This window comes from Lepidochelys kempii, chromosome 5 (assembly GCF_965140265.1).
Source record: "Lepidochelys kempii isolate rLepKem1 chromosome 5, rLepKem1.hap2, whole genome shotgun sequence".
Lineage (NCBI taxonomy): Eukaryota > Metazoa > Chordata > Testudines > Cheloniidae > Lepidochelys > Lepidochelys kempii.
Window position 1 is genome coordinate 129,105,865 of NC_133260.1, and position 21,083 is coordinate 129,126,947.

Genomic DNA, 21,083 nt, shown 5'->3' on the forward strand with positions numbered 1-21,083 from the left:
AAATAATGAATTTGCAAAGTCACTAATTGGTTATTTTCGCTGGTGTGCCTGAATAAGACCCTTAATCTTGGCTAAGCCATTATGTAAAAACCAAGTGTAATCCTCATAGTGGTGTGTCTGCCTGCTTCACTAATACAAACACAGCTTTTGCATAATGGAAAAAGAAGGCCAGAGGGCTAATAGGTCTGGTGAAGCAAGAGTAAGGACACCTCTGTCACATTCCACTCTGCTTGCCTCTTTAACATGTGTTGGGGGAAAACAGGGACAGTTAATCAAAAACTCATGAATCAGCAGACATGCACATGGACCCTCTTCAAGTCACTCACTCACCTGTGGTGAATATAATATCATTAATTTTCCAATAGATGTGATGTGTCAGCGGCTAAGACACAAAACAATTAGTATAAAAATGAGGACTTTATCTCAGGAGGGTCATCCCAAACACACTATTCCCAGGTTGTCATACCAAGACCCCAGTGCATTTGCAATGGAGCCAATTTCAAGTCTCTTTTCGCCTCACTCGGGGTACCTATTAAAACCTTTCACCTGTTGGTGCTTCACAGCTACTCAAAGTAGGATGAAGTCAGAAGATGCTTGAAAAAAAGGTTGTATCCGCCTTAGCCTTAGTCTCTCTTTTAGCTTCTTGCAATTCCCACCTGAGCATCATGGGGGGACCTGCTGCTTCCCCTAGGCGGCTGCTGATTTCAGGTGGAGGATGTTACACCCTTCTATGGATCAGTGCTGATGTGGGCCTCTCCGCAGTTTCATGGGCTGCTGCAGAGATGAGCTTTTCAGGGTTTCGGAACTGTGGGGGAGGGAGCTTTGGCTTTACTAATTTCTTAGGGGAGCCTAGAGCAATGGACAGGCGCCCCTTTATGTACTGAAGTAAAGAGAACAAGACTGTGGCTCCTCCCTATCTGTACATTGCAACTATGGATGTCTGGCCTCAAGGTACTGCACAATTACACGGGGGGTACAACTGCAGCCCTTGCTTCTTTGAGCACAAAGGTTGCTCTCTTCTCGCACCCTCGCTGCTGCAGCCACCGCAGAGGCGCCAGGGAAGACACGGGTGCAGCCTTCCCAGCCAGCGGAGCGACGACTATAGAGACGAGGGCACAGAATACATCCTAAGCCATGATTCAGTCAGCTGCATGTGGAGGCATTCTGCTGTGCCTTACTGCAGGCTAACCCATCCCTGAGCGCTCCTTGGAGAAAAGGAAAATGCCTCTGCAGTCTTTGCCCTCTGTTTCCACAGAGCTCTGCGTGCACTGGTAACAAGCAGCTTGCGAGAGATGCTGGCACTTAAACACGGTTAGAGAGTTTGGGACAGTACAAAGGCTCCCAGAGCTCCACAAAGGCCAGCAGGAGGAATGCTTTCTTCAACCTCTTAGAGTCCCTTAGTGCTACAGTCCTGCCTCCCCTCTGTAGCCTTTAGGGGGGCTTTTGCCCATGGGGCACCACAAATGAGTAGCCCGTGGAGCCGGGGTGCATAGATACAAATTGTGCCCAGCTGCTCTGTAAAATTCCTGTTCCTGTAACACCATCTCCATTGGGATTGAACCAGAGACCAGGCATATGCTGCTCCTTCACTGGGGCATGTTTTTCAGGGGGCAAGGTGCTCTAACGGAAAATGCATTAGACGAGAAGTCAGGAGTTCTGGCTCCGACACAGATGTTCTAGGTAACCTTGGGCAAGCTCCTTCAGTTCCATGCCTCTATTTCCCTTCTTGCCCTTTGTAATCGCTGTTGGGCAGGGCTTACCTTACTGTTTGTTCAGTGCGTCCCACAGCGAGCACCCCCGCTCCCACCTTATTCGGGACCTTAAAAGCTTCACTTTAATTCGAGCACTGTTCTAAATATTTGCCTGTTTTCTAGAAAGAGAACAAATGGTTGTTCTCGGAGCTAATTCTTCAGCCATTACATTTAGGTTCACTGTGAGTACCGGTCTTGGCGCTCAGCAGTGACCCTGGAGAGACCACACACAGCTACTTCTTCCACGCCAGACAGTGTCAAGATAACAAGTTCCGTTAATTCAAGCACAAGGCATTATCTAAGACACCATGAACAAATCCCTGCTCCCAGGAATTTGGTCAACTTCCTGGGGATGTGAAACATTTATATGTTGTGGAAAGGAAATGTTTAGTTAATAAGTGCCCATATATATATATATATGGCAGTTAACTGTTCTTTGCAACACAAAGGTATTATGTAACCAGAATGTTACTTGGCCGTAAAAGGATGGGTACCTGAAACAAATGCACAACCCAATAATTATGTTTTCTTCTAATAGAAATAAAGAAGCTATTTAAGGACAAGTAAGTCTGAGATTATTTTCTGCAAATTATAAGCATTTGTAAAAAATGTACCACTTAGGCTGTGGTTTCCAATCGAACCGATTAATGTAGGGCCCTGCCAGACACTGGTGACACGTGCCGCTATACTTATGTGCCATGTAATCCCATTGGGTTTATAGATATGCTACTAATAGCTAATCACAACACAAGCTTTTGGTCTGTTGCAGTAACATCTGTCACTACACTGGGTACAGGTTGCAGCCAGGACATGTGTTCTGTTGGTATAGTGTCTTCCAACCGCATCAAGGTGGTCCAGAAAAAGAAAGGAATCCAGAAAAGTGTCGATCGTTAAACGTTTCTAATTCACCAATGCGCCGACCAGTGCTGTCCAGTTAAATCTTGAACAGGATCAGTACAAAAGAGACCTGGCAAAAGCGTTATCTGCAAAAGAAGCTGAATGAAGGACGTGACTCCAGATCCCAGAGCCTGTGGGGCCGGGGGAGACGGGGCAAATGTAGACCCCCCCGTCCCACATATGTCTTTATCAGAACAAGTGATAGATAAACTGCTCTAGGATTTACTGGGATTGTTCTGCTTGCTCAGATTTAGCAACATGTCCCTCAGCAGTGGAGGGCACAGTACGGAGTCCCTAAATTGTCTCCTCTGCCAGGAAGTGAACCCCCACCTCCAACCTCCACCCCCCCTCCCCCACCACCCCCGGCGAGCCATCAGGTTTGTTCGCACGGCTATGTGAGAAGCATTGTGAATATATATTTATTCTAAATATAGAAGCATTGTGACTTGCCCTTGACAAATATGGTGGCGGTTATTGTACATTAGGATGAGAGGATTTCTTGCCTCAGCTTTAGCTTAGCTAGTTTTTCACGTTTGGTTTCTTAGGTCTTCAGATGAAGCGCATCTAGTTCACTGCCCTGGCACTTTGAAGGAGACGTTTAAAACATTACAATTTTAATTATGTGACCTGAAATGCTTCTCCGTCCCCAATAAATGAATGTAGTTCTTGGTAGTGACCTGAGTGACAGTGCTGAAAGCTAAATCATGGTGGTTGCCGGAAGACCAGATATGGCTTCATTAGAGGAAGTATTTTCTTAGTTTCTTAGTTGTAACCTACCAAGGTGTCCTTCTACAGAGACAGTGTCTCTATCTAACCCATTCAACAAAAAGGGTAACAAAAATGATTGGGGGGGGGGGTGGCTAAGCTAGGATGACCGGATTAAACGGACAGAATATCGGGATAGATGGGGGAAGCAAAAAAAGAATAAGGAAAAAAAAGCTGCCGGAGCGAGGTGCCGAAGCAACAAACAACAACAACAAAATCCCACCTGACAACTGGGCAAATGGCGCCCTGAGAGTTCATCGGGCGGGACCTGGACAAAGTACTAAGAATCAAGAATCCAGCGGAGGGTAACAAAAAGGATTAGGGTACTGGAACACATGGCTTATGAGGAGACCACGAGGGAACTGGGATTGTTTAGTCTGCAGAAGAGAAGAATGAGGGGGGATTTGATAGCTGCTTTCAACTACCTGAAAAGGGGTTCCAAAGAGGATGGATCTAGACAGTTCTCACTGGTAGCAGATGACAGAACAAGGAGTAATGGTCTCAAGTTGCAGCCGGGGAGGCTTAGGTTGGATATTAGGAAACACTATTTCACTTGGAGGGTGGTGAAGCACTGCAATGAGTTACCCAGAGAGGTGGTTGAATCTCCTTCCTTTGAGGTTTTTAAAGGTTAGTCTTGACAAAGCCCTGTGTGGGATGATTTAATTGGGGATCGGTCCTGCTTTGAGCAGGGGGGGTTGGACTAGATGACCTCCTGAGGTCCCTTCCAACCCTGATATTCTATGATTCTATATCCACTGGATCCCCCTTGGCTACATGCTTGTTGTCTCGCTCAAAAAACTCAAATAGATTGGTAAGGCAGGATGTCCCTTTACAAGAGGTGCAATGACTCTTTCTTTTCATCATTTAATTGGCGTTTGGTCCTGCTTTGAGCAGGGGATTGGACTAGATGACCTCCAGAGGTCCTTTCCAACCCTGATATTCTCTGATTCAGCTATGGCTTTTCTGCCGTGACTACTAATTAGCATGATGCAGTGGATGTCTGGTGACCAGGCCCTGGACCTCAACCACCACTTCACTTTCCTCTCTGCTATATAACAGTAAGGAAACGCTTCCAAGCATATCTGCCCTGCTCTGGACTTAAAGCAGTGAAGTAAATGGTTCCACAGCCCATAACCTTTCATCTGTACTACTGCGTTCCCTCGCAGTTACATTTTAATTAAATTACGTTTTAATGAGCTAAATTTAATATATTGATTTGCAACAAAATATAGCCTTCACGGTAAATTTTGTTAATCTGGCAGATATAGCATATCTACAGACATTAAAGCAATTATATACCTTTATTTACATATATTCATAGTTTTAATTTTTACATTATTATGTTAGAACTGGTGAATGATACATTACATATTTGCGAGAAGATTAAATATTTATTTGTTTCAAGCTCTATTTGTTTGGAAACTTGGAAATGAACACAAATACTCAAAACAGGGGTTCTGTTTCTTAAATAAAACTAATTTAAAAGTTCTGGGTACATAAGAAAAGGTTATCAAAATATACTTCGCATTTTGTTCTTTAAAAACAGTATCTGTAGTTAGTGACTGAAAGTCATGATTGTGGGACTGTTGGATCTCATCCTCTCATAGCTCATACCTATTCATAGATCGGAACAGTACAACAATATTTCCTGATTTTTTTTTAGCTGTCAAGCGGTTTCTTAACTTTGAGTGAGCTGCTCATTGACCTGATCGAGTTGAATGAACTAAAATGAAGAAAATATTCCTTCTGAACCTGCAGAAGAGGCTACTGTTGTCAAATACCTAGTTTAGTGCTTCAACTATAGTATATGTTTCTAGTATATGCTGTTTTACCAATGATATGCAGCAGTTCAGTGGTTTGATTTCCTTTAACAATCCAGAAGCAAACATGTACTGCTTAAAATGATTTAAACGAAAAGGAAGCAAAAAAAAAAAAAAGATTATAGTAAGTTTACGTCTTAACGACTTATCAATTTTAAACAGATTTATTAAAAAGACAAAATATATTTAATTTAAAGTTAAAAAAGCAACTTTTTTTGTTATTGACTCTGTTCTGGGAAATAAAAGTCTCCCGTCATTTTTGCAGATGGTTTCCATCCCGGTCCCTCCATTCCCTTTATTTGGGGAAATAAAAAATAATCAAAAGAAACATAAAATTCCTTCATATATATGATACTATATATAGGAATAATATATATATATATTTACATAAGAAAATGACGAACACCAATCAGTGTATCACTTTAATCAAGATCTTCCAGCCTCCACCACAGATTCCACCCTCAGGTTCATATAAGGTCTGTCTACACTGCAACTAAAAAGTCATGGTTGGCCCATGGTGGGTGACTCGGGCTCATGAGCTTGAGATTAGGATCTGTTTAATAATGTGTAGATATTTCGTCTCAGGACCCTGTGAGGTTGGAGGGTCCCAGTGCTTGGGCTGCCGCCCAAGGCCAAATATCTACACCAAAATTAAACCGTCCTTTAGCCTGAGCTCTGCGAGCTTGAGTCAGCTGCTGTGGAACAGCCAGGCGTGTCTTACAGCAGTGCAGACATATCATCAGGAGCTATGCTAGTCAAGGGATGTCGCTCCTCTGCTGGTCTGCTCTAATCCAGAGAGATCTCCCCAAATCAGGGCTTACTGCAGAGTCAGGAGGTGGTCTAACTGCATGCAGAAAGTTCTTTCGTTCAGGTATTTTTTTAAAATGGCCTCCAGAAATGGAGGCAATGATTACGTTAGGAAAAACCTCATTTTAAGTCTTGGGATGAACAGTGCTGCGTACTGGGGTATAACAGATCAGAGTATTAAATTCCCTGTATTTGCCAAATGGAGCCTTCAAAATGTATTATGCATGGGCCATGTAGCAACGAGAGCCTGAGACATAAACTCTTGTATTAGAGACCCGGTTTGAGGCCTGAGGTGTGAACTAAAGTTGTGTTACTATAGCCCCTGTTAGTATAAAACAAAGTTTGGAAGAGACAGATTGTGTGCAGGCTCAGAGAACCTGGCAAGAACAGGGCTGGTATTGTAAAAACACACATTCCTGAGAAGTGCTGGCCCTAGGACACTCGCATAACTCATTCCAGAAAGGTGATACCAGAACACATTGATATCAAGATGGTATCAAGATGTCAACATTCCTCAGAGATAACAGAGAAACAGTGGCTTCTCTTCAGGATAAGGTCAGGAGGACAGAGAGATAGATAGAGATGTTTTGATCGAACCAGCATGTATCGATATATAAAATGGAGTCTCAGAGGGACTAGCTCTGACCTGGGGGAGGGGGGGGAACTGGACTGACTGAGCTGCATCCTTTGTCACGGGCGTACATGTGCTACTTTAATTTTGACATTGATCCAGGGCGCTAGGACCGTGCTGCCTCAGCAATAAACCTGGCTGGGCAGTTTTGCTACTGACGGCTGTTGTGGTCTCATTGGGTCGTTCAATCGAGGTCTGTTGTGCTAATTATCTGTGCAGAGGTGGGACCAGCTGACAGAGAACACTCACAGACAACATCTGAAGGCAAACCATATATGTTCTACGTTCTTGAGGCCTTATTTATGTATTTTTGTGGTTAGTTGCTTTTCTGTTCATAGAACTTTAGGAATTAGTCATCTTACAAGAATCAATCCAGAGGCATTTGAATTACTATGAACATGTTCTCAAAGTTAGGAATGTCTGGACTATATTATGGTATTAGTACATGGTCTATTTCAATTGCTTCCTCTGAGCTATTCCAGCATGACGTATATAGCTCCTTGTCCTCAACGTGCTTTAGAAAATCGTATTTTTAGCAGCGCGTGCAGTTATGGATAAGCAACAGTGCACACACAGGTGCTGACGTTGGATTCAAAGAACTAAAACTATGTCGGAGACACAGAGCGCCAGAGGCAAAGGAATTCCACACGCACCTGCATCAGCTAAATGCCCTGGACCAGACATCTTATCTTGATACGTGTTAATGAACTCCACATCAAGCTGCCACAGAAGGCAGAAGCGGATAAGTTCGGGACTGGCTCAGTCTCAGTGCCTTTCAAGCAGAGAACAGTTTTGAACAAGAGGTTTGACTGTTTAATGAGTCACACAAGCAGAGAGCATGTTGAAATACCAGTTCTATTAATGCATTTCAGGGGCTCACTAAATAGCTTAGCTTTTGAAGCGTAGCTGTAAAGGAAGATTAGATGTGCGTCCTTGATACCCTATAAAGACCTTTTTTCTTGCGCTGCGTTTTTTTTTTTTTTTTTTGCCTTGACCTCAGCCATGTAGTTGTCCCTCTTTCCGTATCTGAGATGTGGGTAGCAATCTTCATAAACTTCAATGAAGAGGTGGAAAGTTTTGGTGTCTCTTAAAGTCATCTTTTTCACTGATGCTCAGAACCCTCAAACTTTTACTGGAGTCCCACTGCGCTAAGTATCATGACCTAAAGGTGCTTGTGATTCCCCCCCCCCACACACGCAAGCAGCTACAAATATACAATTGTGGTGGCCAGAAAGTTGGGTCACAGCCCCCCATGGAATATCTGCAAAGATGCTTATTTTACCTGGACCCAGTACTGATTTGTCATGGATTGGGAATGTTGGACAAACTGCTTTGCTACAGACCACAAGCCCAATGTGGACTGGACTGTTTGTGAACGTTTGAGACTGTAAGTTGTTTGTGGCCAGGACTAGATATGTAAGTGCCTGAGCACAGCAAGAAAGGCTCTTCATGGAATCATTTCTATTTCAGCCAGCAGTAGGACAATCTGTTTCCTACAAAGAGAATTGGCTCTATTTGCCACTCACTTTCAGTGAAAAATGGCTGATGTAGTTGGGATCCAATTTGCCAGGGCATTTAGGCTCTTATCTGATAAGAATCAAACCGCCATTTGTTTTTAGGATCACTAATCTATAGCCTTAGTAGAGTGGCAGTAAACATGTGGGGCTGTTATAAACATCTTATGCCAAGCCTTTTCTATTCAACCTAAACAGATTCACTGACAGATTTAACGTTCACTGAAGTCTATTTCTCTGAGATCTTCTACAAGCATAAGAATAATAAGATGAGCATCTTGTTAGCTAGGGATTAGACCTGAGCAGTGTATATTTAATTAGACTCTAAAGCGCTTATTTCATTGTTAGCGAGGTCTACCGGAAAGAGAAAAACCAATGTAACCATTTCAGTAAAATTAATACATCTGTATCATCTAAGAAAAAGTGAGGGTGTTCTTAAATATTCTAAAAAAACCCAGCTTGCATGTAAGGTAAAGGGGAAATTTTTTCTTGTGGCTTTAGTATGGGTCATTTAATCTGTTTGCTTAAGACCTGTCCTCCCACGGATTCATCTTCAACACTATTCTAATGACATTCACTCTTAAAAAGTATTGTCAACCCCTGACCATTCCAGGGGCAGCGTCGTAGAGCATTAGAGCGTCTTGTTTGGGAAGCACACCGGAAGGAGGAACACTTCTCAGAAAGATCGTATTCCTGGGATAACATATCCCAAGATCTGGGAATCTAAGAGGTTCACCATGAGTCTGAAGGAAGATGATGTGGAGAAGTTTCTCGATGGTAACCCTACTTTTGCCAAGCAATATTTCGATAAGAAACTGAGACCAGAGCCACTGAGTAGCATTCAGACATCAGAGGAGAGCGAGATACTTTTTGAGTTGATTCAAGACATGCAGGAAAGCATTAACATGGAGAAGGTTGTTTTCAAGACTCTAAGAAGAATCAGCTCTCTCATCCACGCAGACCGCTGCAGCCTTTTTATGTTCAGGCAAAGGAACGGCACACCAGAGCTGGCTACCAGGCTTTTCAATATTGAGAAAGACAGCATGCTGGAGGAATGCTTGGTGTCTCCAGATTGTGAAATTGTTTATCCTTTGGACATGGGCATCGTGGGGCATGTTGCTCAAACGAAGAGAACTATAAACATAAAGGATGTCAATGAGGTTGGTTTTCCATTGGTTTGTTTCTTTAATGGAAGATTCATAAAAACTATCAGGGTTTGTAGAGTTAAGGAAATGATGAACAGGGGTAAGAGAAATCAAAGGTGTAGAAGTCTCATTTACTATACCAACCATATGGCTGAAAACGGAAGTTATGGTTGTTATGATTACTTTAAAAAAACCCACAACTTTCCAGTTTATTCTGTGAAATAGATCTCTGTTATGAATTAATAATTGAATGGTCAGACCGCGCGGTCTGAGAACAATGCCTTGTATCACGTAATATACTGGCTCAAAATGGAAAATTCATCTAGTTTAAAAAAAAGTCATTTTAGCGGAGAGACTGAAACACTTGCTACAATCTAACACTGCGCTGAGTGCACCCTGAGGCACTGAACAGAAAGTTCAAGCCCTTAGAATGAGTCCAGGAATATTTTACCACCAAGGAATTGTTTTCTATCTCAGGTTTCTAGCATCCAGTGCAGGCCAACTGCTTTTCAGAGGTAGTTTTGTGAGCCAATGATTAGCGCAATCTTTAGCAGTGATAAGTGAATTCTCATCAGAATCCGTGAGATATAAACTTTGCCCACACATCTCACTATTCTTATTTTTATAGTCTTATTTATAAGTGAGCATTATATACCCTGGTTGAAGAAAGTGAATCTAAACTGAATCCTGTGTATAATCTGTGTTATAATCTAAAATCCATGTGACCCAAATATGATAGCTAGGATTAGTTCATATATACTTCTTTCATAACTATTCAGCCATCTGTCTGTTCATTCAGCCAAAAGCTCATCACTTGGTATCCAAATGCCTAAGCAAACTTACTTACAGAGTAAGACCTGTCTTACAGAGTAGCATGTTAAGTGCTGGCTTGGTTTTATAATCATTCATTGCGCTAAGAGCAAATGAGAGGAAAGTAATATTTTAACAGTTATATTTGCCATTACTCTCTATTCTGCATTTCAGAGCAGGGTGCTCTCTGGGAAAGCTCCATATCTGGTAAGTTTAACCTGAAATAATAAAAACAACGAGGAGTCCTTGTGGCACCTAAGGGACTAACAAATTTATTTTGGCATAACCTTTCTTAGCTAAAAGCCACTTAATCATATTTTAGTTTCTAATATGCCACAAGGACTCCTCATTGTTTTTGCCGTTACAGACTAACATGGCTACCACTCTGAAACCTGTCACTTTGACTATTTTCACTCTTCGTACCCAGTGTCTGCCCTCATGGTAGATCCTGCTTATGGAGGGTGAAGAGCAATGTTTGTGTAGATCACTGCTGCTTACAATGCAGACTGCAACTTATTGAAACAATCTGGGCTTCAAGGCTCCTGCTTTCTGTCCAGCTATAGTGCATGGCATCTATCAGGGTGGGAGAGAGACACCGGTAAGCCAAAGGAAGTAGAAGCACAGGTACATATACCATAGCTACTTGGTAGCATAAGAAAGGAAGTGAGGACTCAAAAAGATTGTTTAGATAAGTATTTTACACGCTTTTTGATACTAGAGATCGGCTTGATGCCCTCCTGAACTTAGATCAGGCAGATCTCAGGGACTGGAGCTCTGGCTAAAAGACTACTTACATTTTGGATTGTATTTTGTTTTTCTTTTTCCCTCTTTTAAACAGTGCACTCAGTTCAGCAGATTTGTTGATGAACTCACCGAATACACTACAAGGAACATACTTGCAACTCCCATTACGAATGGCAAAGATCTCGTTGCTGTGATCATGGCCATTAATAAGATACATGGCACGTTCTTCACCAGCTCTGATGAAAGTGTAAGTGTCCAAAAGAGCCAGAGAACGTCTATTTCTATGATATATAGGATCAGCTAGACTGTTTGTTCGCAAGAGCATACCTACACTCCTGCCAATTCCCTTACTGTAGACCAGTGGTTCTTTTCAACAGTTTATGTTTAGGAGGGGCTATGAAATATGACAGTGAAAATAAAATTTCAGATCTCAGAAAAGGCATTCTGTGTTTCTGATTTAAAAAGCTATATAAATACCTCACCTACAGGTCTAAAGCTAAAAGTGTTATCGACCCGTCAGAAGCCCCAGTTTAGCGCGCTTCTCACACTTTGGTAAGTGCTGTGCCAAGCATATGCAACATTTACAATTGACTTCTCTTCAGTCACTACTCCGCCTAACAGAGACCATGAAACAATGGGAGTTACCATACAGGCCTCAACAAGAGTGAGCAGGAAAGGTGAGCTATTACCAGCAGGAGAGCTGGGGGCGGGGGCGGGAAACTTTTGTAGTGATAATCAAGGTGGGTCAGCACTTTACAAGTACACTAGGAGGCGAAATAAACAAGGGGAAATAGTTTTACTTTGTGTAATGAAACATCCACGCTCAGTCTTTATTCAAGCCTAAGTTAATTGTATCCAGTTTACAAATTAATTCCAATTCAGCAGTCTCTCGTTGGAGTCTGTTTTTGAAGTTTTTTTGTTGTTGAAGAATTGCCACCTTTGGATCTGTAATCGAGTGACCAAAGAGATTGAAGTCTTCTCCGACTTTTTTTGATGTCTGATTTGTTCTTTTACCTAGAGACGGTCCAGTTTCGCCAATGTACATGGCAGAGGGGCATTGCTGGCACATATCACATTGGTGGATGTGCAGGTGAATGAGCCTCTGATAGTGTGGCTGATGTGAATAGGCCCTGTGATGGTGTCCCCTGAATAGATATGTGGACACAGTTGGCAACGGGCTTTGTTGCAATTAAAACTATTTCCCCTTGTTTATTTCCCCTCCTACTGTTCTTGTCAAGTGCGAGAAAAAGGTTTCCCCCCACCCCACTCCGCTCTCCTGCTGGTAATAGCTCACCTTTCTTGATCACTCTTGTTTCAGTCTGTATGGTAAACCCATTGTTTCATGGTCTCTCTGTATATAAAATCTCCCCACTATATTTTCCACTGAACTCATCCTATGAAGTCATCTGTAGGTCACGAAAGTTTACGCTCTAACATATTTGTTAGTCTCTAAGGTGCCACAAGTACTCCTTTTCTTTTCGCGGATACAGACTAACACGGCTGCTACGATAAAACTTTTAAGTCTAAAGCTTATATAGTAGGGATCCGCAGATAACCAGTAGAATGTGTAAACGGGTACAAATCTATTCAAAAGTTGTTTGGAGTCTGCAAATGAAACAAGTTTGACAACCTCTGCTGTAGACCACAGTGTCTGTGTGGTAAAATAGGCTTACATTGGTGCAGCTTACATCAATAAAGTACCAGGAGCAATCACACTTGTAACAAGGCTCTCCTTACAAAAGCACAAAGCAAAGCATAGACACGGGTTGGTTGGTGTGCGTTTGAGTGACAGACTAACCTCGTTGTAGAGGTACTGGTGAGGGTTAAACTCAACCAGTGATTTAACAGGGTCACTTATTAAACACAACAATGATTGTTTTCCATTTCAGCTTTTCCTGAAGTATCTGAATTTTGCCTCCTTAAATCTGAAAATTTATCATTTGAGTTATCTTCACAATTGTGAGACTCGACGAGGCCAGGTAAGATTAAAAAGGCCAATCCCAGTAAATCTTGTCTAGGTTCACAGGTATTTCTCTTCTGCCATCAACAAGTTTCACTAGGATCGGCATGGGCACTCACATAGGTCAGCTGAGGGCAGGATTAGGGATTCGTTTTTCTGAGTGGTAAAACTGTTTGGGTACTCTATTAGTAATTTTTATTTATAAGATTATTTAGCATTCACATTACTTGCTCTTTAATTCCGTTAAACAAAAATGTTAATTATACATAATTACTAAGAAACTGATTTTTTTTGCTTTTATACAGTGAACGATTAACTAATACGTATTAATATTGGAGTTTTAACTATAGCAGTTCGGGTTGATAGGAGCAGGGGAGCAAGACTACAGAGGGGCGGAAGGAATATATCCTGGTAATAGTATATTTCAAAACGTGCAACTGAAGTCAGGAGTCATTAGTCGCTACTGTCAGCAAATAGCTGCGCTACTTTTGACAAAGTCATCCCCGTCTCAGGAGTGGGTGAGTCATTCCCCTTCCCCTCCACCCTTTTTGGCGGTTAACAGAGGAAAGAAAGACAGGTTACTACTGTTACTAGTTATCTTAGTAATGTCGTAGAAGGTTGTGTTATGACTCAGTATGTGTATCCAAGTGTGGGATCAGTATGGTTCCACCTGATGGAACTTGGGCTTTGGTTTTTGAGGAAGAATTATTTTTGGGATTCAGTTTCCTACTGTAAATAACTTTAAGATTGCGAAGGCTTCAACTCAAACGTTTGAAAATTCTAGAATTAACATTGCCTGGACAAACCTAATTTTGTCTTCTAGTGCACAAGCCAAATTAAGGATGTGCAGGCAACATTAATTCTAGCATTCCTAATTTAATTGGGACCTTTCCAACATTAATACTAGTTTAATATATAATTTTTGCGATGCAATATTTTACTTCAAGTTACTAACAGAACAGACAATTGCCACTGCTAATGAATTTTAAAAGAGTAGATAATTTACTTAATTTCGGACTATTCAGTTTTGCATTACAGAGCTCGAAAGTGGATTTTACAAAATGCTGAATGTTCTTTGAACTCTGCTCCCAATAAGGTCAATGAAAATGTCTCACCCCGCTATTCAAGCTGAAACACGTAGTTAGAAAACTTTAAAATACTGTACTGTTGCATTTCTAGAATGCTAAGTATTATTCACGTATTGTCTCAAGTATAGTTAGCTTTCCGGGAGGAACGATCTACAGAATTGATTCTATTCTTCAGGTGCTGTTGTGGTCAGCGAATAAGGTATTTGAGGAGCTGACGGATATCGAGAGGCAGTTCCACAAAGCTTTTTATACAGTGAGAGCATATTTGAACTGTGATAGATATTCAGTGGGCCTTCTGGATAGGACCAAACAGAAGGTGAGGATTGGGGGGAGGGATAGCTCAGTGGTTTGAGCATTGGTCTGCTAAACGCAGGGTTGTGAGTTCAATCCTTGAGGGGGCCATTTGGGATCTGGGGCAAAAATTGGGGATTGGTCCTGCTTTGAGCAGGGGGTTGGACTAGATGACCTCCTGAGGTCCCTTCCAACCCTTATATTCTATGATTCTGTGATTCATATGTAGGGCCAGATAACACAAGAAGGGGCTTTAGATTTCTCCTAAAGGTGAAATTGGCAATTTCTGGCATTATTTTTCGGCTTCGCATTCTATGAAATTTCAGAGTGCAATCCAGACCAGTGCGGGGCAGTATTACTCCTGCCCTGCAACCTGGGGCGCCTCACAATGGGTTACTGTTTTAGTTTCCAACTTGGGTTGCCGCTCATCATGATGGTCACATCCTGAGTGTCTGTGTGTAGCAAGAGCCCTGGTACTGACGCTCTGACCCCAGGAGACTGTCAGGAAACGCCAGCCAGCTTTGGCCTCCACCACCCTTTGTTCTCACTTGTAGGGTGACCCAACTCACTCCCTGTCCTGGATTTTCTCCAAAAAAACTCTCTTTAGCACTGTCCAGCTAAGGTCCTGTCTGCAGATCTGTTTTTTTTCTTGCCAAGAGGCCACTTTATAGCTGATGGCCCATCAGAGGTGCTGAGAGCTAGAGCCATCAGCCTTTGTCTAAGATCTGCTAGACCAGTTCTGCTTAATTGGCACTACTTAGATTTGAACATGCGCCACCAATGTAATTTGGGTGGAAATTCATAACTTTACATGTAATGTACCACGATATTATTGACCAGCACATTGATAATTTTCAAAGACCTTACTAGGCATATTTTGGAAAAGATTATTATGAGTGGGCGCGGTGTGAATACGGGGGTGCATTTGGTGACACAGTGACAATACAAATCGGTTCTGGATCATGATTATCTAAATGGAAAGTATAATGCAAATGCGATAGGGATTTGTTCGGTGGATGTATAAGTCTAGGCTTGGCTCCGAAGTGATTCCAAATTAATGTAATGCCACCTTATGAAGTTTGTTTTTTTCATTCTGCCTTTTAAAAACCCAGGCAATTATACGAAGTAGATTGAAATGCCAGCAAGTTTACCAAGTCAAGCATTCCAAAGAAAGTGCCAGAATGAAGGTTGCTCGTGCACCTTCAGTTCAGTCCCCTGGTCTGAATGCCTGAGGATACCTTTGCCTCATTAAATATACAGGATTGTGTGGGGAAGGAAGCTGCTCTCTGCCTGTCTGGTTGCAGAGTTTGGAAGGTGCGCACTGAAAAGGCAGGGGATTGCAGGAAGACAAAAGATGGCTATTCATCTGAACACGTATCTAGGAAATAGAATTCTTTTCCTGCCTGAGCTGCAGAATTCCTGTGCGATGTTGGACAACTCACTTGCATTAGCCTTTTCACAGGTGGTCACTCATTCCGTGTTTCGCATTTTATGGGTGTTTGACTTGAGGCCCTTGTGTCAGATTTGATGAAGTGTTGATCACAGTCTGCAACTGCAGCCAACGGGAGCTCAGCCGTGAACTCATTAAGTGCTCCATGGTGCTAAGTACTTTGAAAAAAATCAGACTTTAGGTATCTTCAGTTGGGCACCCAAATTACTTTAATCTCTGTGCCTCAGTTCCTCATCTCTACGGTGTGGATTATACAGTGTGAAAATAAGGCATTGCTCTATGTGAAGCTTCAGCTACTATCTTGAGGAAAAGCACAGAAAACCTTGGCAGGAAATTAATAATTCTGCCTTCAGAACAGGGTTTGACTAGTGTTCAGCACATGAGGCCTGGCAACATACACTGAACAACAAGAAGAAAACAATATGTTTGAGTAATTGTTCATCCTGTGCACTGATTGAAACGAGGTCCTGTGGAAATGAGCCCGTTTAATCAAATGCTGTCTTATGCACATGTACAAAGGGGCCAGATTTAAAGACTCGCAAATTACCCTATCTCTGGCATTTTCCTAAAGTTTGAGTGCTTGAATTGGCAACATAAATGTTTTTAAAGTAAATTATGGTTTAATTTAGAGAGCATCGCAGAGGCAAATTATAATAGCGGTAGTAGAACCCCACCTTTTCCTATATCCTAACACAGATACACTTATTTATATTTATTAAAACTAAAACTTTCGGGGTGTTTTTTAAAACAGGAATTTTTTGACTTGTGGCCAGTTCTAATGGGTGAAGTTCCACCTTATTCCGGACCTCGGACTCCAGATGGCAGAGTAAGTGAATGACCTACTAATCTCCTTCCCCTGTTTACTCTCACCACGAGCTTGAACCAGGATTTTTTTCTTTGTAGGAAATAGTCTTTTACAAAGTCGTTGATTATATCCTACATGGAAAAGAAGATATTAAAGTTATCCCGTGAGTAAGCAACTCTAGTACCATGTCTAGTGCTATTTCCGTTGACTATCCGTAACACAGCCTGATAAGATCTGAATATCACAGGGTCACAGCTGAAGTAACAATGGAACATGGACTTGTAGGGTTAAACACATATCAGGGTTAAAAAGGTTGGTTGCCTCTATTTATCCGGAATTCATAATATAATTTAACAAGCAGGCCCCATTATCACCGTGAAGGCACCCACTCAGAAGTAAAGTCACCACTTCTGTAGATACAAGTGCATTTCTATCCGCTTCTGCTCTACATCACCAGTTTTCTCATCCTCCCATTCAAAAGTCCTTTCTCCTGCCCTTTTCACTCTCTGGTAGGATCTCTGTCCCCCATCTCTTAGGCTTCGCGTAAAAGCCAACTCTTCCTCCTGTGCACTACGTCCAGGCCCAGTAATTCCTGTTTACGATGCCTGTCCATGTACCATACTGCCTCCCTTATCAGCCCTTGGGTGCCTCCTTCCACTTTGGTCTCTGCTTTCCTCCATGCAGTCCCCCATAGATGACATGGCCAGGCGCTCTCAGTTCGTCAATATAGCTGCCTTTCCTTGTGAAAAATTTCACCTTAGTCAGAGCACACCAGTACTAGTAGCACCAGTGTGCAACAGCGAGTACGATACCTAGCCTATTTTTTAAAAACCTAGGGCTGGAAATCTTGACTAAATCTGGGTCATCTATTGCTTTGTATCTGTTTACTTTTGATGGTGAGCTCCTCCACAAAGTCTGCAAGACTAAAGGACTGTTACATTTCCCTTCTTTCCACACTGCCCCATCTTTCTTTCTTTCTTTCTTTCTTTCTTTCTTTCTTTCTTTCTTTCTTTCTTTCTTTCTTTCTTTCTTTCTTTCTTTCTTTCTTTCTTTCTTTCTTTCTTTCTTTCTTTCTTTCTTTCTTTCTTTCTTTCTTTCTTTCTTTCTTTCTTTCTTTCTGTCTTGTTGAATATTGAAGTATTAAACCACTAAATACACAACCAGTATCATTACCTAGTAACACTTTGTTACAGACAAGATGAAAAACTGGGAACTGACTGGAATACTCATGCAATATTGAAACCTCTGAATCTTCAAACTCATCACTTGCTTCATCTGTCCATAAGACTCTGAGCCTATGAATTTTAACTCACACAAGTAGATCCTTTGAAATCAACAGGACTACCTGTCTGACTAAGTATTAGATGTCTAAGTGCGTGTTGCATGATTAATCAGATATGTTCCAGCTCCACAAAAATCTCCAGGAAATATATATATTCTCCATCTTTTGTTTTATTCAGAAATCCAACAGCAGATCACTGGGCACTTGCTACTGGACTCCCAACGTATGTCGCTGAAAGTGGCTTTGTAAGTATTTTACAAGGGCTTCACTGTGGATTTCCGAAAGTCAAATTAATTTATCCCCTTTAACTACCTTTAAAATTGACTGTTTTTGAAAGGCGGTAATTGAACTTTATGCAACCTTTTTGTAAAATGAAATATTTTTATGATCTTCTAGATCTGCAACATTATGAATGCCGCTGCAGATGAGATGTTTAAATTTCAGGTACTGTGAAACTTGGCACAGCTGTTTTTGTACGTAGAAACTTTTGGCATTACTGAGTTCACTTAAGAAAAGCACTGGAGCATTTAGAAAATACATTTTATATAGTTAACGTCTTTCTTCTTGCTCTTGCTTCAAGGAAGGTCCTGTAGATGACTCAGGCTGGATCATCAAAAATGTATTATCTATGCCAATAGTAAACAAAAAAGAAGAAATTGTTGGTGTTGCCACATTTTACAACAGAAAAGACGGGAAGCCTTTTGATGAACAGGATGAGACTCTCATGGAGGTACAAGTGGTTACCAGCTCCGAAAGTAGCTTAGATGTTAAATGGGAACCCTGCTTAAGACTCAGTAATTCTTAGTAGTACATGTGGTCTCCAATATGTGCACCGCCCCCCATATATTTTCTTTGTTTGTGGAGTGTAACTCAGTAGCTCTAGGTCTCAGAAATTGCTTCATATAGAGATTTTAGGCAATTGAAGAGTTTGTGGTAACGTGCCCAAATTCTGAAGGGAATTGTACAACACGTGACTAGCATTTTGAATAGCTAGATCTTGTGCACGCATGCAGAACTAGCAAAATCATTTGTAATATCACCATCAATTTATTGCCATAATATTGCCAAAGCCTGACTCCTTGGCCCTCTACAGTGAGACACATTGTGCAGCCTGGACATACAGCTCAGCTGTGTATGCTGACAGTAAATGGCTCTTTGGGCAGCTGCAGGGCACCTATGCAGCTGCCTCAGTTTTTTGGAGCACAGCACATTTTCAAAGAGTTTTAAGCCAAAAGAAACCGCTTTCCTTTGAGGGCTGTTGATGTATTTCCAGCCAACCAGCGGGACAATTGTTCCCTTAAAGGATGAGGTCTTTGACTCTTTAGATAATCACAACAAAAAGGAACTCAAGACAGATACTTCCAGTAAAGTCCAGTAAAGTTACTTCCAGTAAAGTCGAGACATAACTTTGTTTAACAACCTGTTATGTCGTCAGTCTGTGTCCCAGTATCTCTGCTGAATGATTCGTCTTGCAGTTCTTATGTCTCCCTAGAGAAAAAATGATTGTTATCGTTAAAGTTTTAAGCTTGATCCTGAAACCTTTACTCACAAGTAATTATTACTCGCAGGAGTAGTCACAAAGGCTACCAAGGCATTACTCACTCAAGCAAGCATTCTCACTCAAAATTTGCAAGAACAGGAAACTTTGTTACTACTCAGCAAGTGGAAAGGTTCCTCTTCCTCAAAGAGCAACTTGGAATGCCAATGAATTTAATGGTAGTATGGCAGTTTCCGGTCGCAAATTAAAACCACCTTACTAGCTATTTATAGATTTTGGGCCATATACACTAAGCGAGTGTACTGTCTTTTTCAGTAAACTCTGGGAGGAAGCTTTTTGTAATAAATCTTTTGGTAATAAGATGTGTTAAAGTATGATGATATTTTCCCTAGAAAGGGCAATCAATGACATACTTTAAAGTGCTTAAGGATTGTTCCATTGTTTCTTATCTTTTTTAAGTCTTTGACCCAGTTCCTGGGCTGGTCTGTCCTCAACACGGATACTTACGATAAGATGAACAAGCTGGACAATCGCAAGGACATTGCTCAGGACATGGTGTTGTACCACGTGAAGTGTGATAAGGATGAAATTCAGGAAATCTTGGTACTGCTTTTCAGTTTATAATTAGAGAAAAAATATTACATGCTTAAATAGGAACTCCGCCTTCAAGAACTTGAATTTATTTAGCATGTTTTGTTCCAAAGCGTGTTTTACTACGTGTACTTCTAAGGCATACCTCACCACAGAGTCAGCTTCCATACATAATGCCCCCCCCCCCGCTCAATTGTCTCCAGCCCTAACATTGGCAGAGCTGTGATACAACCTTTAATAGGTACAGATCCATGTAGCTATTTCCAGGGAGCCTCCAGAGCTTCATTACCTAAGGCCTGCACAGAGAGATGGTTCTTGATATGTGTCTTGAAGCGGATCTGAAAGAATGGCATTGCTGAAGAACTTGTGCAATTAATTTTAAAGAAGCTTCAGACATAGAGGTACATTTTATCATTGCGATGCCGTCACCTCTGGGGTTTGAGGGCAGCAGCCCTGTGGCCAATCAGTCGCTCAGCATGCTACACTATTGTCTGGCAGCGTTGTAAGCCGTTAGCTAAGGAAAAGCAAATGGTCAATACTTAGCATTAAGAATATATTTCAATGCTAGCCTTACAAACTCACAATAGGGTCAGAGAGTTAAAATGGGTTCTTTCCTTCTTGGGCCTTATCAGGGATAAGCAGTTTTGAGGGACAAATCAATTCTTCACTACACAACTCCATTAGCCATAGGGCCGTTTCCACAGATTTCAACGAAACCAAAGTCTGAGAGTTTAGCTGAGCCTACAGGACCTCTACTCCTTGTGATGAGGCTTGAGACAGAGAATCCATCTTGAGCATCAGTCCCCAGAGTGAGTTTGGAGGACATAGGTTTTCCACTTGACAATGGAGCCAGTTCTCTATTGAGATGAGAGTGATGCCCTGCACTTGGGAACCCACCCCGGCACTCAGAGTCACTTTATAAGTAAAACTGCCCCTTAAGAAAAGAAATCTAAGTAATGTTCAGAGGATAATGTGTGTTTGAAAGTTGGACTAACTACCGCCCAAAACGCATGCAGCTTTAGAGATGACTGTGGTGTGGCTAGTAAAATTAACATGTGCGTGATCTCTGTAGCCAACAAGAGAGAGGCTGGGGAAAGAACCAATGGAATGTGAAGAAGATGAATTAACGGTATTACTGGTGAGTTCCCATGCACCGTTGATTTCACAGTAAAGGCAAATAAGAATGCGTTTGGCAGATGTAGGAGAAAGCTAACCAAATTATTATATTGAGACC

General features: G+C 41.7%; 1 protein-coding gene across 1 annotated transcript in view; it reads left to right on the top strand.

Annotated features, from left to right (window-relative positions):
• The first annotated feature begins 8,333 nt into the window (after positions 1-8,333).
• The window catches only part of PDE6B (phosphodiesterase 6B), a 34,628-nt gene continuing 21,878 nt past the window's right edge, over positions 8,334-21,083 (top strand). Inside the window, exons 1-11 of the mRNA XM_073345847.1 lie at positions 8,334-9,345; positions 10,979-11,131; positions 12,774-12,863; positions 14,108-14,248; positions 16,425-16,499; positions 16,577-16,641; positions 17,939-18,005; positions 18,157-18,204; positions 18,341-18,490; positions 19,718-19,861; positions 20,922-20,987. Coding sequence (XP_073201948.1) covers positions 8,923-9,345; positions 10,979-11,131; positions 12,774-12,863; positions 14,108-14,248; positions 16,425-16,499; positions 16,577-16,641; positions 17,939-18,005; positions 18,157-18,204; positions 18,341-18,490; positions 19,718-19,861; positions 20,922-20,987 — 1,422 coding nt within the window. The 5' untranslated portion in view covers positions 8,334-8,922. The remainder of the gene's footprint in view (positions 9,346-10,978; positions 11,132-12,773; positions 12,864-14,107; positions 14,249-16,424; positions 16,500-16,576; positions 16,642-17,938; positions 18,006-18,156; positions 18,205-18,340; positions 18,491-19,717; positions 19,862-20,921; positions 20,988-21,083) is intronic.